This window comes from Patiria miniata, unplaced genomic scaffold, assembly GCF_015706575.1.
Source record: "Patiria miniata isolate m_02_andy unplaced genomic scaffold, ASM1570657v1 HiC_scaffold_19, whole genome shotgun sequence".
Taxonomy (NCBI): domain Eukaryota; kingdom Metazoa; phylum Echinodermata; class Asteroidea; order Valvatida; family Asterinidae; genus Patiria; species Patiria miniata.
This window is the reverse complement of record NW_024037057.1, coordinates 2,633,946-2,656,616: the sequence shown is the minus strand read 5'-3', so window position 1 is coordinate 2,656,616 and position 22,671 is coordinate 2,633,946. Positions and strand designations below refer to the sequence as shown.

The 22,671-nt window shown below is 41.6% G+C and overlaps 3 protein-coding genes across 3 annotated transcripts; all 3 read right to left on the bottom strand.

Moving 5' to 3' along the window:
* Nucleotides 1–2,243: 2,243 nt before the first annotated feature.
* On the bottom strand, nucleotides 2,244–4,502 carry LOC119725321 (E3 ubiquitin-protein ligase TRIM56-like). Its single transcript, XM_038196702.1, has 2 exons — nucleotides 2,762–4,502; nucleotides 2,244–2,410 (listed from the first exon to the last, which is right to left on the bottom strand). The coding sequence occupies exons 1-2, from the start codon at nucleotides 4,500–4,502 to the stop codon at nucleotides 2,244–2,246; spliced, it is 1,908 nt and encodes a 635-aa protein (XP_038052630.1).
* A 6,904-nt stretch (nucleotides 4,503–11,406) lies between these two features.
* On the bottom strand, nucleotides 11,407–13,395 carry LOC119725236 (E3 ubiquitin-protein ligase TRIM56-like). The gene is made up of 2 exons (XM_038196583.1): nucleotides 11,655–13,395; nucleotides 11,407–11,573 (listed from the first exon to the last, which is right to left on the bottom strand). Exons 1-2 carry the CDS (start codon nucleotides 13,393–13,395, stop codon nucleotides 11,407–11,409), a joined length of 1,908 nt encoding a protein of 635 aa, XP_038052511.1.
* A 6,096-nt stretch (nucleotides 13,396–19,491) lies between these two features.
* LOC119725237 (E3 ubiquitin-protein ligase TRIM56-like) lies at nucleotides 19,492–21,498 on the bottom strand. Its single transcript, XM_038196585.1, has 2 exons — nucleotides 19,740–21,498; nucleotides 19,492–19,658 (listed from the first exon to the last, which is right to left on the bottom strand). The coding sequence occupies exons 1-2, from the start codon at nucleotides 21,478–21,480 to the stop codon at nucleotides 19,492–19,494; spliced, it is 1,908 nt and encodes a 635-aa protein (XP_038052513.1). The 5' UTR covers nucleotides 21,481–21,498.
* Nucleotides 21,499–22,671: the final 1,173 nt, after the last annotated feature.

Genomic DNA, 22,671 nt, shown 5'->3' with positions numbered 1-22,671 from the left:
AACAGACAAAAACTTATAAACAGAAGTCATGCATGTTGAAGATATACTGATGCGAAGACGTGATTGGTAATAACTGGCTTTTGTTAAATCTTTCTGTCTGAAAGAACGTTCATTGTGAGCAATCCGTTCATGCAGGTTAACAGTGTTGTAGTACTCGGTACTCGTACTCGAGTACTCTTTTGAGTACTCGTACTCGTACTCGAATGTCAAAGTACTCGAACTCGAAATGACGGTACTCGTACTCGGGCAGCAAAGTATCGTACTCGACATGTCGAAATTGTACTCGATCTTTAAAGTACTCGTACTCGAAAGCAGTACACGGGGGAAGCATGTTGTAGCTTCACTTACCATGGCCTTCTTATTTTATCGATACTTTCAGTTTGAAATGGTTGATTGGCTTGTGGAGAAATGGAAATTTCCTGTTTTTCCTCTGTGCAAGTCCGGACAAACTCATTTAACAGCTAGCCGCAAGTGGGTCTGTATATCGGTCTGACTGGACCTGTGCCAATTACGCCGCATGAACCATTTGCCGTATGGCCGTATTCTGAAATGCGATTACTCGAACTCGTACTCGGAAGTACCAGCACTCGTACTTGACGCGAAAGAGAAATATCATGACAAAAATTAACCTCTAACTCGACTCTGACAAACATCTAAAATACATGTGGAATAGTGGAACTCAATGTAGTGGTTCAATGATAAAATATTATGCAATACTTTTGTGGCGGTTATAAGGTGAAAACGTACACTTAGTAAATGCGTAAATTGTCTAAAGTGCAATTGTTATAATTAAACTTGAAGGACCCATAAGCATTTACAAAAATTCTAAAGTGACGGCTGATAAGGACTGCATTCAAGTTAGCCTTGGTCAAGGCGTTTGTCATTATCCGTTGGTACAGCGCGAACAGCGACCTCAAGCGGTCACTATTATTATGCAAATCCACCGGGGACAGACTAACACCTTGGTCGAATCGTCCTTGGAATCGTATTTTTTTTTTGGCGTAAGAGTTTTAGCCTACGACCTTGTATGCAAATACAGATAAGTTTTATATATGCGGGGCTAATTTATGGAGTGTTCAATCACACCTCGATTAATCCCGACGTCATCACATTATATGCAGCTACGACAAATTACATCTGCGCCACTGTTTTTGCAGTAAAAATGTAAGGCTGGTTTCAATTTTTAAAAACCTTTACCCCCTTTGTTTTAGTAATACTCTTTCGCTTTTTAAAGATTATGATTTTCGTGTTGAGTACAAAGCGTCATTTTTCGGGGCACGCTTTTTTTTCGTACCGTGTTTTTCCCGTACCGCATTAAGCAGATAAAACAAAGAAAAAAAAGCTGGCCTCAGGTCGACCCATGACTTGCTTGCGCCGCGACGAAGAGCCATGGTCTATGATATGCGAGTCAATTCGCTGATTAATGCAAGACAGCCGCCTCTTGGCCTCTAGATTTTGACCAATCAGCAGGCGCTTTCTATATCGGGTCTTCGGTCAATCACCCGTTGTCGCGTAATAGACATGGATAAACAAAACCTAGACACAGCAAACAAATGCTGTGGTCACGTGCTCTGTAATGTGTTACGCGATACGCTTTTCCCCCTACCGCATCTGGCAGATTAAACATGGTTTACGCTTAACATAGAATGAGTATCATACAGTCAACTTGTTGCTTTACGTAGGGTTGCATACAAATGCGAGAAATTGTCAATGAGTTGGGAACAACTCGGATCAGTTTTACTTGTATGCTACACAAGTGTTATGTAAATAGTATCTGCATTTTAGTGTTGGATATTTTGCGCTCATAGGAATCACACGAACCGTTCAATAGTTAATACGTGTGGACTAATCACTGGGAACATCAGGCCAATACGGACCAATGAATGTGCGTGTTGTCACAGACTATCCGCACGGGCTGTTGTACAGACTATCCGCTCCGTGCGCAAGTACCCCCATCAACGACCAGAAAAGGAGAGTTGGAGTGATTTAGACTGGTTCCCGATACATCCACTGCGTATTTCGAATGTCTCCAAAGACGTTGGAGGCGGAGATTAGTCTCGGAGACCATTGCAAGATGAATTCGAATGTATTCGCGCGCCGACGACGCCTGACGCTTTTGCACACTCAGTAAGTCGTGCGTACTTTGCGCACGAACCAGTACAGTACAGTACGGGCACGCCATGTCCCCCGTCCACGGAGCTCAAAAACGCGCCTCATTTGGTAGCGCACGGATCTCATGTGGCTCACACCCGCTGAAAGATCTTGACAGATTCCTTATCAGCCACCACGAGTTCTCCGCTCTGAGTGAATGTCAGGCCGTAAGAATTGTGGAGTCCGCGAGCCAAGCGCCCAATGAAGACCCCATTGGGTGAATAATGGTGAACTTCGTAGCTATCAAAAACTTCACTGTCTTCATCGCCTTCACTGTCGTCATCGCCTTCACCGCCTTCACTGCCGTCATCGCCTTCACCGCCTTCACTGCCGTCATCGCCTTCCCTGCCGTCATCGCCTTCGCTGGCTTCCCTGCCGTCATCGCCTTCACTGCCTGCACTGCCGTCATCGCCTTCACCGCCTTCACTGCCGTCATCTCCTTCCCTGCCGTCATCGCCTGCACCGCCTTCACTGCCGTCATCGCCTTCCCTGCCGTCATCGCCTTCACTGCCTTCCCTGCCGTCATCGCCTTCACTGCCTGCACTGCCTTCGTCGTCTTCACTGCCTTCACTGTCTTCACTGCTTTCACTGCTTTCACCTTCTTTAATACCAACGGAAACATAGATGTCCCCAGCATCATCGCAGCACACGCCAAAGGGACATACTGGTTCCCCGTCAAGTAAAGTATCGACATTGAACACCTCATCTCCCCTATAGGTAGTGCAAATCAACTTGCTCTCAGAGACGTTTGTGAAGATCAAGCGTTCCCTGATCCCGCTAGCTAAATCACCAGCGACCATGTCATTTGGAATATTTCTAATTAAGGACCCATCCAGATGATGCAAAGAAATCATCTTTCGCTCTGAGTCTGCCACTGCTATCCGATTCTCCTTGTCCACGGTGATACCAGATACATTTGTCTTATCGTCTGCATCGTCCGGTGATGTTGCGAACTGTCTAATGACCGATAGACTGGAGTCCAACACCTTGACATAATTTTTATCTGTGACAAGAAGAAGACCACTAGTGGTCACAGCAACAAACCTAGGGTTATTCAACTGCTCCCCACCAACATTTTTGTTATACTCCCCAGTGGAAGTAAAAACCATCAACTTCCATTTCTCCACGTCGGTTACGGCTATGTCACCATTGGTTAGACACGCGACGCCTGCAGGACGCTCCAATTTCCCATCTTCTGGACCTGTCTCACCAAACTCTACTTTCAACTGCCAGTTTTCTTCCTGAAGTACTTCGCCGATGTCTGTATCTGCCACAATATCTTGACATTTGACCCCAATGAATGAGAGATCATGCTGTGCCTGCTCAAATTCGAGTTCCTTCTGGAACTCTAAGTTGTGCATCACCTTGGGTTTGAGGTCCAAAAGCTCAAAGTCGTCAGCTTGCTGCATCAAGTCGTTGACTGTCGCTACGATTTGCTCAGCCCTCTCCATCTTGTCACGATTGCTTTTCTGGACTTCTTCGAACTTCCTATCTCGTGCTTCTCCGATTTGGGTGACTTTGTCCCTCAGATGGCGAGATTTGTTTCTGATCTTTGAGATCTCTTCTTCCTCTTTGGTGGTAACGTCTTTACAAGCCCGGGCGACTTTGATTCTCAACCTGTTCCTTGCATGTGATAGTGAAGCGTCGGCGACCTTGAATTCCTCTCTGCCCTGCTCGAACATTTGCAGAATCTCGCCGACATTCTGACGATGCGACCGTATGGCATCTGCGACCTCTCTGTTTTCATGCTCTGCTCCCCGATGATCTAATGCAGCACATGCCGCACACGCCAAAGTCTTACATGTCTCGCAGTAAAGACATATATCCTGGTCATGGTGTTTGTAACATTTCAAATTACCTTTCATTTGAGGACCGATCAAGGCTTCAGCGAATTCGTGGTCTTCTTTTCCAATTATCCTATGGTGTCTCATGGATTTCATGCGCTCGTGGGCTTCGAGGCATTTTGTGCAGATAAGTTTGCAGCAGTCTAAGCACTTTGAAACGGCTTCTAAGCCCTCGTCACATTCCTCACACGTTTTAGCATCCGTTGGCGCGTCGCCAAGTAACCTCTCCTGTTTGTTAAATTCATCGACGAGGTTACTCAGGAAGAAGCAGTTGGGTAGACCCTGCAATCCGGTGTCTGGTACCGCAGTTACCCGCCTGCAAACTGGGCAAGTAATCTCGTCTGCCTTGGGTTGCTGTCTGCTGATGAGCTCGAGTAGACATTTTAGGCAAAAGTTGTGCAGACAGTCCAGTATCTTGGGATCGGCGAAACGACAGCAACAAATGGGGCATTCGAGGTGTTCCCGACTGATCGTACCCAACACGGTTATGGCTGCAGCTTCCGCCATCTTTCTACAACCAAAAGAGTGGAAAGACATTCCGGTAACATAGATGACCACGTACCTATCATAACAATTCTCATGCACGTTGGTTGAAAATATATTGCAAATCTGAGAAATAAGCAATTGTCACAAAACTTACACTAAGCTGTGGTGCCGTGATTTTGAATTCAGTGTAGGGAAGGGAAAAGGAGCCGTTTGTCAAAGGGTCATATACTCTTCTTATGGTGTACGTCAGCATTTTTTGTTGAATGGGTATTTGGGGCTTTGAAGTCCTTGGGAGGTACGATACGAGGTGCTCTAGGAGAACTGCGTGCATAGCTCCATAGAACAAAACGAGTCAAATGTGTTTGTGTTTCGTGTTCGAAACACAGCCAAACAGCGGCTGTCAGCGTACGCCTACATAATTATTATCCAACTGCTCTCATTATCAAACACCCTATTCACTCTTTGTATTTAAATGTCAATTGTGTTTGTTCATTGATATACCTTTCAAATGAAGAATACTTTCTTGTACTTATGAAGTTGAATCCATCTAGCGGTATCTGCAGCTATAGAACACCCTGTAGCATCCTAATGCATACATGGTTAGTCTGCAGTTACCTAAAGTTTGCTTAGTCGCGTCTCCTGTGCTTGTGTCCAAGACAATACTATACAAAGAGCTAGTTGTATGCCCCACAGTTTAGTTTTTCTTTAAACCAAAATGTATTTAAAATGCAATTTGACAACTTCACCAGCAGTCATGTAAGCAATAGCATTTACTTTATGCACTTATAAAATGGTTGAAGTTTATACCTACATATTCAACATGTATTAGTCTATATACTATGACACCCACCTTGTATGCTCTTGGAAAAACAGTAGTTTAAGATCACCACCATTGTAGTTCTCTCGCTTTCAATTTCTTGCAAGTGGTAAACAGAAGAAAACTGTCGCTTTGTGGGGATGTAGACATCGTAATAATGAGTGTAATGGATGTGTATTCACTGTGTAAAATACTACTCCAATTTCGCAATGTCTGGAAAAACCAACAGCTATTTTTGTAGCACAATGCATATCGAGAGGTCTAAAGTCACAAAGATCATGCGGTGTGTGAGTGTCTAGAAGTTATGTTACATTGCTACGGTACCTCTCAACGGCTGGCACAAAACGACCAGCAATGTCACTCAATCTGACAATAAAAAGAAGCGTTTGTATTTTAGTCATATGTGTTACTATTGTTTAAATCATGGAGTATTGGACTTGCTGGTTTCTTTAACCTAGCCTCGGTTTAAAAAAAATATCTTCCAGAATATGAATGAATGCAACTGTTGTAAGATTCAATTTTGGTGTTAAAGTTCAAAATTTGTTGGGTGTATCACGCGCGCAGGGACAAAGTCTTTAGATCACTTTGATATTTAACGAACAGTTCTTCGCCAACCAAATCACTTGACTTCAACACTTGTTGACACAACTGATAATGTAGATTGGGCCCCTATAACGATTGCACTGACACATGGCTTATATCCCATTACACATTGAACGCAGAGGTGAACAACAATAATAACCTCTACTTCTAGGATCTTTTACTTCACAGAGAACCGCCTGGCTTGTTAGTTGGAAATTACGCTGCTGTTTTTATTTTACCCACATTTATATCGAGCCCTCTTGCCATTTTGACAGTTACAGAGAATAATCTCAAAACCTACACAGGCATTCTCGGTAAACTTGTTGTGGTAGCACCATAATAATAATAATAACAACACAGTTTTTATATAGCGCATCTAATTAATTAAGGTCTCGATGCGCTTCACAGGAAACAACAATTAAAAGCAATTAATGGAACAGGTGAGTTTTAAGGAGTGTTTTAAATTCATTTTCGGCATTGACAGTTCTAATATGGAGTGGGAGAGAGTTCCAAAGCGATGGTGTTGCATGCATGAAGGAACGATGTCCATAAGTCTTAGTGCGAGTGACCGGTGTACTGAGCAGCAATGTTGGCAAAATCTATTTTGTGAGTTTGTGTGGTTCTGAAAATGACCGGAGAACCACACATACTCACACACATTTTTACAAAAGTTGATACCGCAACAACTTAGCTTATTGTAGCGGTGAAGCCACATATCTAGGGTCGCCTCGTCGGTGGGCCTCGCCAGTTTATTAAAACACGGATGACAAACACTGCAGAATCTCTTTTCATTATTTTGCACTGCAGGGCCATCACAAAAAAGTGTTTTAGGCTCAGTGACGATGCAGTAAAATTAAGAACCCTGAAATTACAATTAGTAAACAACTTAACGAGCTTGGGCATATTACACAATTTTGTATTAATTAAAGTTTCCATTTTAATAATTAGATTTCTAAAATAATGTAGTACAGATACGAACCCAAGTATCAGGTTCAAAAAAGGATATGTCTTGATTGGATTACAGCACAGCACAGCTCAGTTTAAAACCAGTGATCTAGCTTCATCAAAATGCTTGATAACGTGCAATGATGTAGCCCGACAATGAGAAAAGGCCTACATTACGGTCTGCCGTTAGTTGAACTCGCTAACGTGGTACCTGGTTTCTTTTGCGTGCGCGTCCCGAATGTATACATTTTGTGGCAAATGTATACATTTCGTGGGGCTGAAGAAGTATGGAGCGCATAGAATAACCAAATTAGTATGTAGCGCCTCAATGATTTTCGCTAATTCCCCACATAATGATTACCCTTCACCATGCAAACCTTCAAATCTCATCTGCTCTCGGTTTGATACAGTTTCATATATTGCATTACCATTGGAGTGTACTATAAAATGATGGCACTGGTTAATTTCAAGTGTACCAGTGGAGCTAAATGCTATACAACCCTTCATATGCCCATTTCAAGGCTAAAAAGTATGCCTTTGCGAAACTGAATGTATGGAATACTACCAGAATTTTTCAATTGTGTCCAAATGCATACATACATTTAACAATGATAACAGGCCTTTGAGCTCAGCTTGTAAAATGCGACTTGTTGGAAGAAGAATTTTAAAGGCATGCTAGCGTTTTAATAGGTATAAGTAGAGGAATGTTTTTGCTTATATTTTTGAGCGTCATCGTGAAATGTTGGACAATGATTCGATTTGGTTATATTGAAACTTGAGTAGATTCGTTTAAGCATTAAAAGCTGTTGCGAATTGTCGTTTATTTGTCGATTTATTTATTTCTTGATCATATTTCTTCAACCAGGGTATGCCAAATTTCGTTGTCGTTTTTTTTTTTTTTGCAAACACAAACTGCAGTGGGAGGAAATGTCATCGCTGGAATAGTCTGTGGAAAGCTTCATTGGGCCCATCGACAAAATGTTGGTGAATTGTCCTTTCTTTCATCGTGGCTGAAGTTGTTAAAAATGTTGGGGTATTTTATTACTAACATGACAACCAATGAAAAGGCATTATTTTTTTCCCTCGCGGGTTGCATGCTTAAGAGAGAGAGAGAGTTACAGTCTGTTAATATGGCTCATAGTGAAGCCTGCAATCAGCCGGGGCGTTGTTGGTTAACCCTGCAATGAAGACAAGAAGAGTGACAAAGAGTGTCTTTCCGCTGGACTTTTGCTCGAGTGGTTGTGTAGTTATCAGGCGCGGATCCAGGGGTTTTTGGTAGTCAAACCCCCAGCTCTGTCATTTTTTTTGGCGTAGAGATTCGTTGAAAATAATGAACCCCCCCCCCCAATGCTCTGACACCCAAAATAATTATATTGGTAATACTATCTGCCCGTGCACAAAATACGGAAGGAGGCAGCTTGGTTACGGTGTATTTTACAGTATTCTGTAATATAGTGTTAATAATCGTCGGATTTGAACAACGCCGCCATTGAAAGTAAGGACAGAGGCCAACCTTCCCTCTCCACCTATTGATTTTCGGAGGTCCAGTGTCCGAAGAAAAAACATGTATACATTTCCTTTTTTTGGGCTGATGAAACCCCCATGTTCTATTTGATCAAATTAGTCATGGTTGGGACCTGATTACAATTATATCAAAGTACAATGTTACGGTATTGTATCTAAACCCTTTTGTTTTGAGTTGTTTTTGCAAGCATGTACATAACCAACTAATGCATAAAAGGAAACTGACAGAAACTTATAAACAGTTTTTTTTCAGGGATGTTCAGGATAAACTGATGCGAAAACGTGATTGGTAATATTTGTTTTTTGTTAAATCCTTCTGTCTGGAAGAATGTTCATTGTGAGCCCTCCGTTCATGCAGGTTAACAGAGCAAAAGGAAAAAAAATCCAATGCTTGATTACACCTTTAAAACGCTGCTTAAAATTTGGTTGGTTGAAACAAGTTTGTTAAATTTTAATTAACATTGTGCAAGATTTTCAAATTTTTCCCAAATGTTTACCAAACGTTCGGCACATTTTGCCCATTTTGTTGGGTATTTATGTTAACCAACTGTTGGGCTGCTCACCTGGTAAAAACAGTTCGTTGAAATTAGTCATTTTACCCATGTCGGTTATTTGGAAAATTTTACACTATGTGGGTTACAATTCTTATCAACTTTTTCAACCAACCAAAATTAACCAGCGTTTTGAGCGTGTGCGCATCATGCGTTTATAACACGGCTCCATGCGAACTTCATCACGACAACAGACGGAAATGCAGTACCTTATGCGATAATCTACCATTCGTTTTAATAACGTAAACAACTGAACAAATACTTGCAATTTACACTGATCAGCATCATGAGATAGTGTTTATTAAAGTAAAAGAGAAAAGTGATTTTTTATCTTATGCATGGGAACATTATAGTCTACAGAACATATTCAACATATTTAAATTTCCTACCTATAACACTTTTTAAATTTGACTAAGCCTGTGATAACGCCACACTTAACTAAGAAAAGATTTTTGTAAATTTTAATGACTACAAGCGTGTTCTGTTCAAACATAAAATTAAGCAAGAGTAAGGTAAATTATTGATATCTTACAACATTGAGATTCAGTCTACACATTTTCATTACTTACATGAAACGAAGAATCGCATTTTAGATGACAACATGTTTACAACATTTTCAAAGTCTATACACTCTGAAGATATTCGTTAAATTTGATTTGAAATCAGTCGACTTTGCATTGTATTCAGATGAGTGCAAGGAAGACTGTTTTCTTGTTAAATCAAAATTGGTGTTTTAGTATTTTTTGTCTGTATCTTAAAGGGCCTACCAATGCCAATATACTAAAAAGTTGAATTGATATCACATGACGTCAACGGGCAATGTACATGCATAATTTCACTATTGAGACATTTTTATTTAATTAGATGAAGCTCTTCAACGTATTTACATTGCAAGGGAAAAAGAACAGAGATCGAAAAAAAAAAGCATGAAAACAAAAATCAGAAGATTTGGTCAGTTCTTTTGAACAAATGTTGCAATAAAAAAAGACAACAAACCTCGGCCACATTCTACCCTTGCCCCCCCCTAAAAAAAACCAAACACAACCAAAAGGTTCACGTTTACTTTTCAGTAGAGATGCGAAATCTAAACCCTGAAATAAAGCCTGAAAGTTCACCCCTGGTAGCGCGCTCTCGAAAATTAACGTGCACAAATCCAAAATATTTGTTTAAAAACAATGTTAGGTACATTAATTTCTAAAACAAATCCCCATCGAAAATGTTCTTTGTAAAAATGTTAGGATCTCAATTAACGGAAACTGGAAAATCGCATAACTCGAAAGAGAAATATCATGCCAAAATTAACCTCTGACTCGACTCTGACAAACATTTAAAATGCATGTAGACTAGTGGAACTCAATGTGGTCGTACAAAGATGAAACATTATGAAATAATTTTGATATCCGATTCTCCTTGTCCACAGTGATATCAGATAAATCAGTCTGATCGTCTGCATCGTCTGGTGATGTTGCAAACTGTCTAGTGACCGATAGACTGGAGTCCAACACCTTTACATAATTTTTTATCTGCGACAAGAAGAAGACCACCAGTGGTCACAGCAACAAATCCAGGGTTCTTCAACTGCTCCCCACCAACATTTTGTTTATACTCCCCAGTGGAAGTAAAAACCATCAACTTTGATTTCTCCATGTCGGTTACGGCTATGTCACCATTGCTTAGACACGCGACGCCTGCAGCACATAGAAATGTCCAATCTTCTGGCCCCGTCTCACCAAACTCTACTTTCAACTGCCAGTTTTCTTCCTGAAGTACATCACCGATGTCTGTATCTGCCACGACATCTTGACATTTGACGCCGATGAATGAGAGCTCATGCTGTGCCTGCTCAAATTCGAGTTCATCCTGGAACTCTAAGTTGTGCATCACCTTGGGTTTGAGGTCCAAAAGCTCAAAGTCGTCAGCTTGCTGACAATGAGTTGGGAACAACTCGGATCATTTTTACTCGTATGCTAAATGAGAAGTGTTATTAAAATAGTATGAATTTCGGTGTTGGATATTTTGCGCCCACACGAATCACACGTACCGTTCAATAGTTAATACGTGTGGACTCAGGGGTGGATCCAGAATTGTTTGCGGGGGGGGGGGGTCATCGGCAAACAAAATCTGAAATGAAGGCACGTTTTTTTTCTCCGGATACTTGGCCTCCGTATAATCGAAACGCAAGGGGGGGGGGTGCTCGTACCAAACTTTTAATGGGGCGCTGTTCAGAACCGACGATAAGTATCACTTTATCGCGTAATAATGTATAATACCCCTGACCAAACTGGCTCTGTATGTATTTGGTCCAAAGCGGACATTATTACTAACAAAACAAAATTGGGTGTCGGGGGGGGGGGGCGCATTTTTATCATGAATTTCTATGGCAAAAAAATTGCCAGAGCTGGGGTGGATCCGCGCCTGGGACTAATCAATGCGAACATCAGGCCAATACGGACCGATGAATGTGTGTGTTGTCACTTAAGATGGATTGTTGAACAGACTCTCTGGCTCACACCCGCTGGAAGATCTTGACGGAGACCCCATCAGCCACCACGAGGTCTCCGTTTTGAGAGAATGTCAGGCTGACGGGAGAGTGAAGTCCGCGAGCCACACGCCCAATGAAGACTCCCGCAGGTGAATAATGGTGCACTTCACAGCTATCAAATCGTTCACTGCCTACACTGTCGTCATCGCCTTCACTGCCTTCACTGCCGTCTTTGTCTTCACAGTCTTCCCTGCTTTCACCTTCTTTGACACCAACGTTAACATAGATGTCCCCAGCATCATCGCAGCACACGCCCCAGGGACATGCTGGTTCCCCGTCAAGTAAAGTATCGACATTGAACACCTCATCTCCCGTATAGGTAGTGCAAATCAACTTGCTCTCATAGAAGTTTGTGAAGACCAAGCGTTCCCTAATCCCGATGGCCAAACCACCACCGAACATGTCATTGGGAATGATTCTAATTAAGGACCCATCCAAATGGTGCAAAGAAATAATTTTTCTCTTTGAGTCTGCCACTGCTATCCGATTCTCCTTGTCCACAGTGATATCAGATAAATCAGTCTTATCGTCTGCATCGTCCGGTGATGTTGTAAACTGTCTAATGACCGATAGACTGGAGTCCAACACCTTTACATAATTTGTATCTGCGACAAGAAGAAGACCACCAGTGGTCACAGCAACAAATCCAGGGTTATTCAACTGCTCCCCATCAACATTTTGTTTATACTCCCCAGTGGAAGTAAAAACCATCAACTTCGATTTCTCCATGTCGGTTACGGCTATGTCACCATTGCTTAGACACGCGACGCCTGCAGCACATAGAAATGTCCCATCTTCTGGCCCCGTCTCACCAAACTCTACTTTCAACTGCCAGTTTTCTTCCTGAAGTACATCACCGATGTCTGTATCTGCCACGACATCTTGACATTTGACCCCAATGAATGAGAGCTCATGCTGTGCTTGCTCAAATTCGAGTTCATCCTGGAACTGTAAGTTGTGCATCACCTTTGGTTTGAGGTCCAATAGCTCAAAGTCGTCAGCTTGCTGCATCAAGTCGCTGACTGTCGCTACGATTTGCTCAGCCCGCTTCATCTTGTCACGATTGCTTTTCTGGACTTCTTCGAACTTCCTTTCTCGTGCTTCTCCGATTTGGGTTACTTTGTCCCTCAGAAGGCGAGATTTGTTTCTGATCTTTGAGATCTCTTCTTCCTCTTTGGTGGTAACGTCTTTACAAGCCCGGGCGACTTTGATTCTCAACCTGTTCCTTGCATGTGATAGTGAATCGTCGGCGACTTTGAATTCCTCTCTGCTCTGCTCGAACCTTTGCAGAATCTCGCCGACATTCTGACGATACGATCGTATGGCATCTGCGACCTCTCTGTATTCATGCTCCGTTCCTCGATGATCTAATGCAGCACATGCCGCACACGCCAAAGTCTTGCATGTCTCGCAGTAAAGACATATATCCTGGTTATGGTGTTTGTTACATTTCAAATTGTCTTTCTTTCGAGGACCGATCAAGGCTTCAGCGAATTTGTGTTCTTTTTTTCCAATGATCCGATGGTGTCTCATGGATTTCATGCGTTCGTGGGCTTCTTGGCATTTTGTGCAGATGAATTTGCAGCAGTCTACGCACCTTGAGACGGCTTCTAAGCCCTCGTCACATTCCTCACACGTTGGAGCATTCGCTGGCGCGTCTCCCAGCAACCGCTCCTGCTTGTTGAATTCATCGACGAGGGAACTCAGGAAAAAGCAGCTGGGTAGACCCTGCAATCCGGTGTCTGGTACCGCAGTTATCCGCCTGCAAACTGGGCAAGTAATCTTGTGTGCCTTGGGTAGTTGTCTCCTGGTGAACTCTTTCAGACAATTCAGGCAGAAACTATGCAGACAGTCCAGCATCTTGGGATCGGTGAAACGACAGCAACAAATCGGGCATTCGAGGTGTCCCCGACTGATCGTACCAAGCACTGATTTGGCTGCAGCTTCCACCATCTACGACAAAAAGAGTGAAAAGACATACCCAGCACCATAGCGTAATAACGTATCGTAACAATTCCGATGCATACTGGTTCAATGAAAAAAAATGATAGAAAATCTGAGAATTCAACTAGCACTTGGTCACAAACCTTGTACTGAGTTGCGCTGCCGTGATTTTGATTTCAATGTGGCGAAGGGGTAATATACTCCATTGTAACTGTGCACGTCTATTTTTGGTGTCTCAACGGGGTTTTCTGGGCTACTGAAGTCCAGGGGTGGGATGCGATAATTGGTTGTTCATGAGGCCCGCGTACTCAAAACGAATACAATGTTTGCATATCTAGTTTCAATGTTACTTACTGACAAATAGCGTCCGTCATTATACGCGTTTATAGAAACCGATTGTTTCAGCATACACCGATATCAATCTTTCCCATTCACCCTTTGTAATCAAACTATTATGTTTGCGCCGTGATATGAGTGAGAATGAAAACAGTTCATGATTCAGTATCTACTACAGACCACCCAGTTGATCGCCAATGAACACATGCAAATAAGTCTGTACTGTAGGTAACCTAGGTTCATTCAATCTCTGCCCCTATGTTTGAGCTAGTTGTATTAGCCAGTACAGCTGTTGAATTTGTCTGTAAACATTTATTTTAACATGCAATTCCAAAGTTCACCAGGCATGTTAGCAATCGCATTTACTTTATGAATGTATAGGGTTGAAATTTATACCCACATATTGTACTTGTCTATATACTATGACACCTACCTTGTATATGAACTTTCAATTTCTTGCAAAGGGTAACAATTGAAGAAGAGAACTATCGCTGTGAGGGAATGCAGACATCCGAATATTGAGTGGAATTGATTCTTATTCACTGTGTAATATACTACTCCAATTTCCTAATGTCAGGAAAAACCAACAGCTATTTTTGTAGCACAATGCGTATCGAGAGGATCAAAGTCACATACATGTAGATAATGCGGTGTGTTCGTGTCTAGAAGTTCTGTTACCTTTGCAACGGTACCTCTCAACGCCTGGCACAAAACGACCAGCAATGTCACTCAATCTGACAATAAAAAGAAGCTTTTGTATTTAAGTCATATGTATTACTATTGTTTGAATCTTGGAGTATTGGACTTGTTGGTTTCTTTAACGTAGCCTCGGCTTTAACAAAAATATCTTCCAGAATATGATTGAATGCAACTGTTGTAAGATTCAATTTTGGTGTTAAAGTTTAATATCCGTTGGGTGTATCACGCCGTCTGGGGACAAAGTCTTCAGATCACTGCGATATTGCAACAGTTCTTTACCAACCAAACCACTTGACTTCAACGCTTGTTGACACAATTGATAATGTAAATTAGGCCCCTATAATGATTGCATTGGCACTTGGCATTATACCCAACCACACATTGAACGCAAATATGAACAATGATAAACTTTCCGTCTTGGCTCTTTTACTTCACAGAGCACCGCCTGGCTTGTTAGTTGGAAATGACACTGATGTTTTTATTCTACCCACATTGATATCGCGCCCTCTTGCGATTTTGACAGTTACAGACAATACTCTCAAAACCTACACAGGCACTCTCGGTAAAGTTGTTGTGGTAGCACCATGTGGCAAAATCTATTTTGTGAGTTTGTAGGGTTCTGAAAATGACCGGAGAACCACACATACTCACACCAATGTTTACCACATGTTGCTACCGCAACAACTTAGCTTATTGTAGCGGTGAAGCCACATATCTAGGGTCGCCTCGTCGGCGGGCTTCGCCGGTTTATTAAAACACGGATGACAACACACTTCAGAATCTCTTCTTTCTTTATTTTGCACTGCAGGGACCTCACAAAAAGGTGTTTTAGGCTCAGTGACGATGCAGTAAAATTTAGAACCCTGAAATTACAATTAGTAAACAACTTAACGAGCTTTGGCATATTACACAATTTTGTATTAATTAAAGTTTCCATTTTAATAATTAGATTTCTAAAATAATGTAGTACAGATACGTACCCAAGTATCAGGTTCAAACAAGGATATATCTTGATTGGATTACAGCACAGCTCAGATCAAAACCAGTGATCTAGGCACATCAAAATGCTTGAAAACGTGCAATGATGTAGCCCGACAATGAGAAAAGGCCTACAATACGGTCTGCCGTTAGTTGAACTCGCTAACGTGGTACCTGGTTTCTTTTGCGTGCGCGTCCCGAATGTAAACATTTTGTGGCAAATGTATACATTTCGTTGGGCTGAAGAAGTATGGAGCGCCCCAATGATTTTCGCTAATTTCCCACATTATTATTACCCTTCACCATGCAAACCTTCAAATCTCATCTGCTCTCGGTTTGATACAGTTTCATATATTGCATTACCATTGGAGTGTACTATAAAATGATGGCACCGGTTAATATCAAGTGTACTAGTGGAGCTAAATGCTATACAACCCTTCATATGCCCATTTCAAGGCTAAAAAGTATGCCTTTGCGAAACTGAATGTATGGGATACTACCAGAAATTGTCAATTTTGTCCAAATGCATACCTACATTTAACAATGATAATAGGCCTTTTAGCTCAGCTTGTAAAATGCGACTTGTTGGAAGAAGAATTTTAAAGGCTCGCTAGCGGTTTAATAGGTATAAGTAGAGGAATGTTTTTGCTGATATTTTTTAGCGTCATCGTTAAATGTTCGACAATGATTCGATTTGGTTATATTGAAACTTGAGTAGATTCGTTAAGCATTAAAAGCTGTTGCGAATTGTCGTTTATTTGTCGATTTATTTATTTCTTGATTATATTTCTTTAACCAAGGTATGCAAAATTTCGTTGTCGTTAATTGCTATTTTTTTGCAAACACAAACTGCAGTGGGAGGAAATGTCATCGCCTTAATAGTCTGTGGAAAGCTTAATTGGGCCCATCGACAAAATGGTGGTGAATTGTCCTTACTTTCATCGTGGCTGAAGTTGTTAAACATGTTGGGGTATTTTATTACTACTATGACAACCAATTTGAAAAGTCATTATTTTTTTTCCTCGCGGGCTGCATGCTCAGAGAGAGAGTTACAGTCTGTTAACATGGCTCATAGTGAAACCTGCAATCAGCCGGGGCGTTGTTGGTTAACCATAAAGACAAGAAGAGTGACAAAGAGTGTCTTTCCGCTGGACTTTTGCTCGAGTGGTTGTGTAGTTATCAGGCGCGGATCCAGGGGGTTTCGGGAGTCAAACCCCAAGCTCTGTCAATTTTTTTTGGCATAGAGATTAGTTGGAAATAATGAACCCCCTCCCCCCCCCCCCCCCCAAGTGCTCTGACACCCAAAATACTTAAACTGGTAATACTATCCGCCCGTGCACAAAATACGGAAGGAGGCAGCTTGGTTACGGTGTGTTTTACAGTATTCTGTAATATAGTGTTAATAATCGTCGGATTTGAACAGCGCCGCCATTGAAAGTAAGGCCAGAGGCGTCGCGTGGAGGCCCCATGTTCTATCTGATCAAATTAGTCATGGTTGGGACCTGATTACAATTATATCAAATTACAATGTTACGGTATTGTATCCAAAGTCTTTTTTTAAAGTTGTTTTTGCAAGCATGTACATAACCAACTAATGCATTAAAGGAAACAGACAAAAAATTATAAACAGTTTTTTTCAGGGATGTTCAGGATAAACTGATGCGAAAACGTGATTGGTAGTGATTGTCTTTTGTTAAATCTTTCTGTCTGGAAGAATGTTCATTGTGAGCCCTCCGTTCATGCAGGTTAACAGAGCAAAAGGAAAAAAAATCCAATGCTTAATTACACCTTTAAAACGCTGGTTAAAATTTGGTTGGTTGAAAAAAGTTTGTTAAATTTTAATTAACACTGTGCAAGATTTTCACATTTTTCCCAAATGTTTACCAAACGTTCGGCACATTTTGCCCATTCTGTTGGGTATTCATGTTAACCAACTGTTGGGCTGCTCACCTGGTAAAAACAGTTCATTGAAATTAGTCATTTTACCCATGTCGGTTATTTGGAAAATTTTACACTATGTGGGTAACAATTCTTATCAACTTTTTCAACCAACCAAAATTAACCAGCGTTTTGAGCGTTTACGCATCATGCGTTTATAACACGGCTCCATGCGTGAACTTCATCACGACAACAGACGGAAATTCAGTACCTTATGCAATAATCTACTATTCGTTTTAATAACGTAAACAACTGAACAAATACTTGCAATTTACACTGATCAGCATCATGAGATAGTATTTATTAAAGTAAAAGAGAAATGCGATTTTTTGGTCTGATGCATGGAAAATTATAGTCTACAGAACATTTTCAACATATTTAAATTTCCTGCCTAACACTTTTAAAATTTGACTAAGCCTGGGATAACGCCACACTTAACTAAGAAAAGATTTTTGTGAATTTTAATGACTACAAGCGTGTTCTGTTCAAAAATAAAATTAAGCAAGAGTAAGGTAAATTATTGATATCTTACAACATTGTGATTCAGTCTACACATTTTCTTTACTTACATGAAACGAAGAATCGCATTTTAGATGACAGCATGTTTACAACATTTTTTAAAGTCTATACACTCTGAAGATTTTCGTTAAATTTGATTAGAAATCAGTCGACTTTGCATTGTATTCAGATGAGTGCAATTAAGACTTTTGTCTTGTTAAATCATTTTTTTTTACATGCGGTGTCTGTATCTTAAAGTGCTTACCATTGCCAATACCAATGGACTAAAACTTTGAACTGATATCACAAGACGTCAACTGGCAATGCACATGCAAAATTTAACTATGAAGACGGTTTGATTATTAAAGATGAAGGTGCTCAGAGTATTTACACTGATGATGAAATTTGGAAAAAGAACTAAAATCGAAAAACCAAAAACATTAAAACAAAAGTGAGATTATTTAGTCAGTTATTTTGCAGTGTTGTAGTCGAGTACTTTTTTCCGAGTACCGAGTACTGCCGAGTACCTAGGTTGCCGAGAACGAGTATGAGTACGAATACTTGAACGTCCGAGTACGAGAACGAGTACGAGTACTTGTACTTCTGAGTACGAGTACGAGTACTTGTATTCCGAGTACGAGTACGAGTATTTGTTTTTCCAAATGCGGCTTCGTGTACTGGTAATCACTTGGTCTTTGTCAGCACATTTCAATCATTTGAAATTAATTTGTTTTTTAATCTGAAACAGCAGTCTCATATCAATGTATTTTCCAAGGAAATGCCACACAGCTAAGATACAGACATGAAAGATTAGGTCTAAAAGTACTCGAGTAGTACTCGAGTACGAGTACCGAGTACGAGTACTACAACACTGTTATTTTGAACATGTCGCAATAAAAAATACAACAAACCCGAGCCAAATTTCACCCTTGCCCCCCTCCAAAAAAAAAGGCACGTGCCGAAGATATATCAATGAATATATCACCAAAATAACACAACTTTCTTGTTACACTACAAATGGTCCGAGTGGTCCAATTGAAGCCCTTACTCAGAGTCACGTGGTCTGGGAAAGCGGATCATGTCGAGGGAGTGCGCAGGCTCAGTCTACGCTCTTGTCTCCTGCATCGGAGAAAGTGTTGTATTTGTGGACTGCTGGAAGTAGGCGCCATGCGCAGGTGAGTCCTAGCCAAACCATGCCTGAAAAGGGTCACGTTTACTTTTCAGTAGGGATTTGAAATCTAAACCCCGATATAAAGACTGAATGATTTTTCGTATTGAGTCCAATGCGTCGTTTTTCAGGGACAGTTTTCTTTCGCCCATGTTTCCCTGTACCGCACCAAGCAGATCATGGTTTGCGCGTTATCAAGGAATATGAATCATATGGTCAACTTGTTGCCTTACGTAGGGCTGCATTCACATTCAAGAAATTCTCAGTGATTTGGGAAGAACTCTGATCATTTTGTGCTGGTATGCTAAATGAGTGGTGTTATTAAAATAGTATGAGTTTCTGTGTCGGATAGTTTGCGCCCAAAGGAATCACACGAACCGTTCAATATTTAATACGTGTGGACCAATCCCTGGGAACATCAGGCCAAACGGACCGAAGCATGTGGGTGTTGTCACTTAAGACGGGTTGTTGTACAGCCTCTATCTGTCTCACACTCGCTGAAAGATCTTGACGGAGTTCCTATCAGCCACTACGAGGTCTCCGCTTTGAGTGAATGTCAGGCTGAAGGGATTGTGAAGTCCGCGAGCCACCCGCCCAATGAAGACTCCCGCAGGTGAATAATGGTGCACTTCACAGCTATCAAATCCTCCACTGCCTTCATCGCCTTCACTGCCGTCATCGGCTTCGTCGCTTTCACTGCCTTTATCGGAATCACTGCTTTGACCTTTCCCGATACCAACGGCAACATAGATGTCCCCAGCATCATCGCAGCACACTTGCCCGGGTCTTACAGGTTCCCCGTCAAGTGAAGTATCGACACTGAACACCTCATCTCCCGTATAGGTAATGCAAATCAACTTACTCTCAAAGACGTTTGTAAAAATCAAGCGTTCCCTGATCCCGATAGCCAAGCCACCACTGACCATGTCATTTGGAATGGTTCTAATTAAGGACCCATCCAGACGGTGCAAAGAAATCATCTTTCTGACGGGGTCTGCCACTGCTATGCGATTCTCCTTGTCCACAGCGATACCAGTATAGCCATCCTCATCGACTGCATCGTCCGGTAATGCTTCGAACTGGCTAATGTATAATAGACCGGAGTCCAACACCTTTACATACTTTTCATCTTCGACAAGAAGAAGACCACCAACGGTCACAGCAACTAATCCGGGGTCATTCAAAAGCTCCCCACCAATACTTTCTTTATACTCCCCAGTAGAAGTAAACACCATCAACTGCTGTTTCCATAAGTCGGTTACGGCTATGTCACCATTGCTTAGACATGCGACGCCTGCAGCAAACTCCAATTTCCCATCTTCTGGCCCCGTATCACCAAACTCTACTTTCAACTGCCACTTTTCTTCCTGAAGTACTTCACCGAGGTCTGTATCTGCTACGACATCTTGACATTTGACCCCGATGAATGAGAGCTCATGCTGTGCCTGCTCAAATTCGAGTTCATCCTGGAACTCTAAGTTATTCATCACCTTCGGTTTGAGATTCAAAAGCTCGAAGTCGTCAGCTTGCTGCATCAAGTCGTTGACTGTCGCTACGATTTGTTCGGCCCGCTCCATCTTGTCACGGCTGCTTTTCTGGACTTCCTCGAATTTCCTAACTCGTGTCTCACCGATTAGTGTTACTTTGTTTCTAAGTAGCCGAGACTTGTTTCTGATCTTTGCAATCTCTTCTTCTTCTTTGGCGGCAATGTCTTTACAAGCCCGGGCGACCATGATTCTGACCCGGTTTTTTGCATGCGTCAGTGAATCATCGGCGACTTTGAATTCCTCTCTGCTCTGTTCGAACCTCTGCAGAATCTCGCCGACATCCTGGCGGTATGATTGAATGGCATCAGCGACTTCTCTATATTCATGTTCCGCTGTTCGATGATCTAACTCAGCACATTTCCCGCACGCCAATGCCTGGCATGTCTCGCAGTAAAAACATAGATCCTGGTTAGTGTGCTGGTTACATTGCGGAGTATCTTTCTTTCGAGGTTCGATCGGGGTTACATCAAATCTGTTCTGTTCTTTTCTAACGATCCGATGGTGTCTCGTGGATTTCATGCGTTCGTGGGCTTCGAGGCACTTAGTGCAGATAATTTTACAGCAGTCCAAGCACCTTGAGACGGCTTCTAAGCCCTCGTCACATTCCTCACATGTACGAATATCCGCTGGTGCATCTCCCAGCAACCGCTCCTGCTTGTTGAATTCATCGACGAGGGCACTCAGGAAAAAGCAGTTGGGTAGACCCTGCAATCTGGTGTCTGGTACCGCAGTTACCCGCCTGCAAACTGGGCAAGTAATCTCGTGTGCCTTGGGTAGTTGTCTACTGGTGAACTCTTTCAGACAATTCAGGCAGAAACTATGCAGACAATCCAGTATCTTGGGATCGGTGAAACGACAGCAACAAATCGGGCATTCGAGGTGTCCCCGACTGATCGTACCCAGCACGGATGTGGCTGCAGCTTCCACCATCTACGAAAAAAGGGAGAAAAGACATTCCCAGTGCCATAGTGGGACAACGTATCGTAACATTTGTGATGCATATTGGTTGAAAAAAATGATTGAAAATCTGAGAAATCATCTTGCGATTTGTCACAAACCTTTTACTAAGTTGTGCAGCCGTTGTTTGAATTTTAAGGTAGCGAAGGGGTAATATAAAAACAGCGCAGTTTTATTTTGTCTCAACGGGGTAATGGGGGCTATTGAAGTCCAGGGGTGGAATGCGATAAGGTGCTTCATAAGGCCCGCGTGCTTATCATTATAGCCCAATAAAAGGTTTGCATGTCTAGTTTCATTCTAGAACAGGTATTTTCACCTTTTTTTTAGTGTTACATAGTAACAAATTTCTTCTGTCATCATAATAGCGTACATAGAAACCAGCTGTTTTAGCATACACCGATATCAATCTTTCCCATTTACTCTTTGTAATCAAACTATTATGTAAGTATATTAAAAATGATAACACCATATATTATAACCAATGGTTCCTATATACATTTATATAGTACATCAAAATTAATGTTGTGTATATCATTCACGATTGTTAAACATGCTTTATAAAGATCGTAATAACTCGATTTGCAAAATTGTAATAAATGGGAAAAATGATATTTGTGAGAATAAAAAATAAAATAATTTCTTTTAAGTTCATCATTCAGACCACCCTGTTACGAGCCAATGCAATTATATATATACAAATAAGTGTGTACTGTCAATAACCTAAGTTTGTTCAGTCACTGCCCGTAAGATTGAGCTTGTTGTTTTAACCACGGTTTAGTTTGTCTATTAACCAAAATTTATTGTAATATGCATTTCCACGACTTCATCACCAGGCACGTAAGCAATCGCAATTACTTTATGAACATATAAAATGGTTAAAATGGTTACCCACATATTGCACTGGTATTTATATACTTTGGCACCTACCTTGTATGAACTTTCAATGTCTTGCAAAGGGTAACAATTGAAGCATAGTACTATCGCTGTGAGGGAATGCAGACATCCAGATGATGATTGTAATGGATTCGTATCCACTGTGTAATATACCACTCCAATTTCGCAATGTCGGGAAAACCAACAGCTATTTTTGTAGCACAATGCATGTCGAGCGGTTCAAAGTCACAGCGATCATGCGGTGTACTCGTGTCTAGCACTTTTGTTACC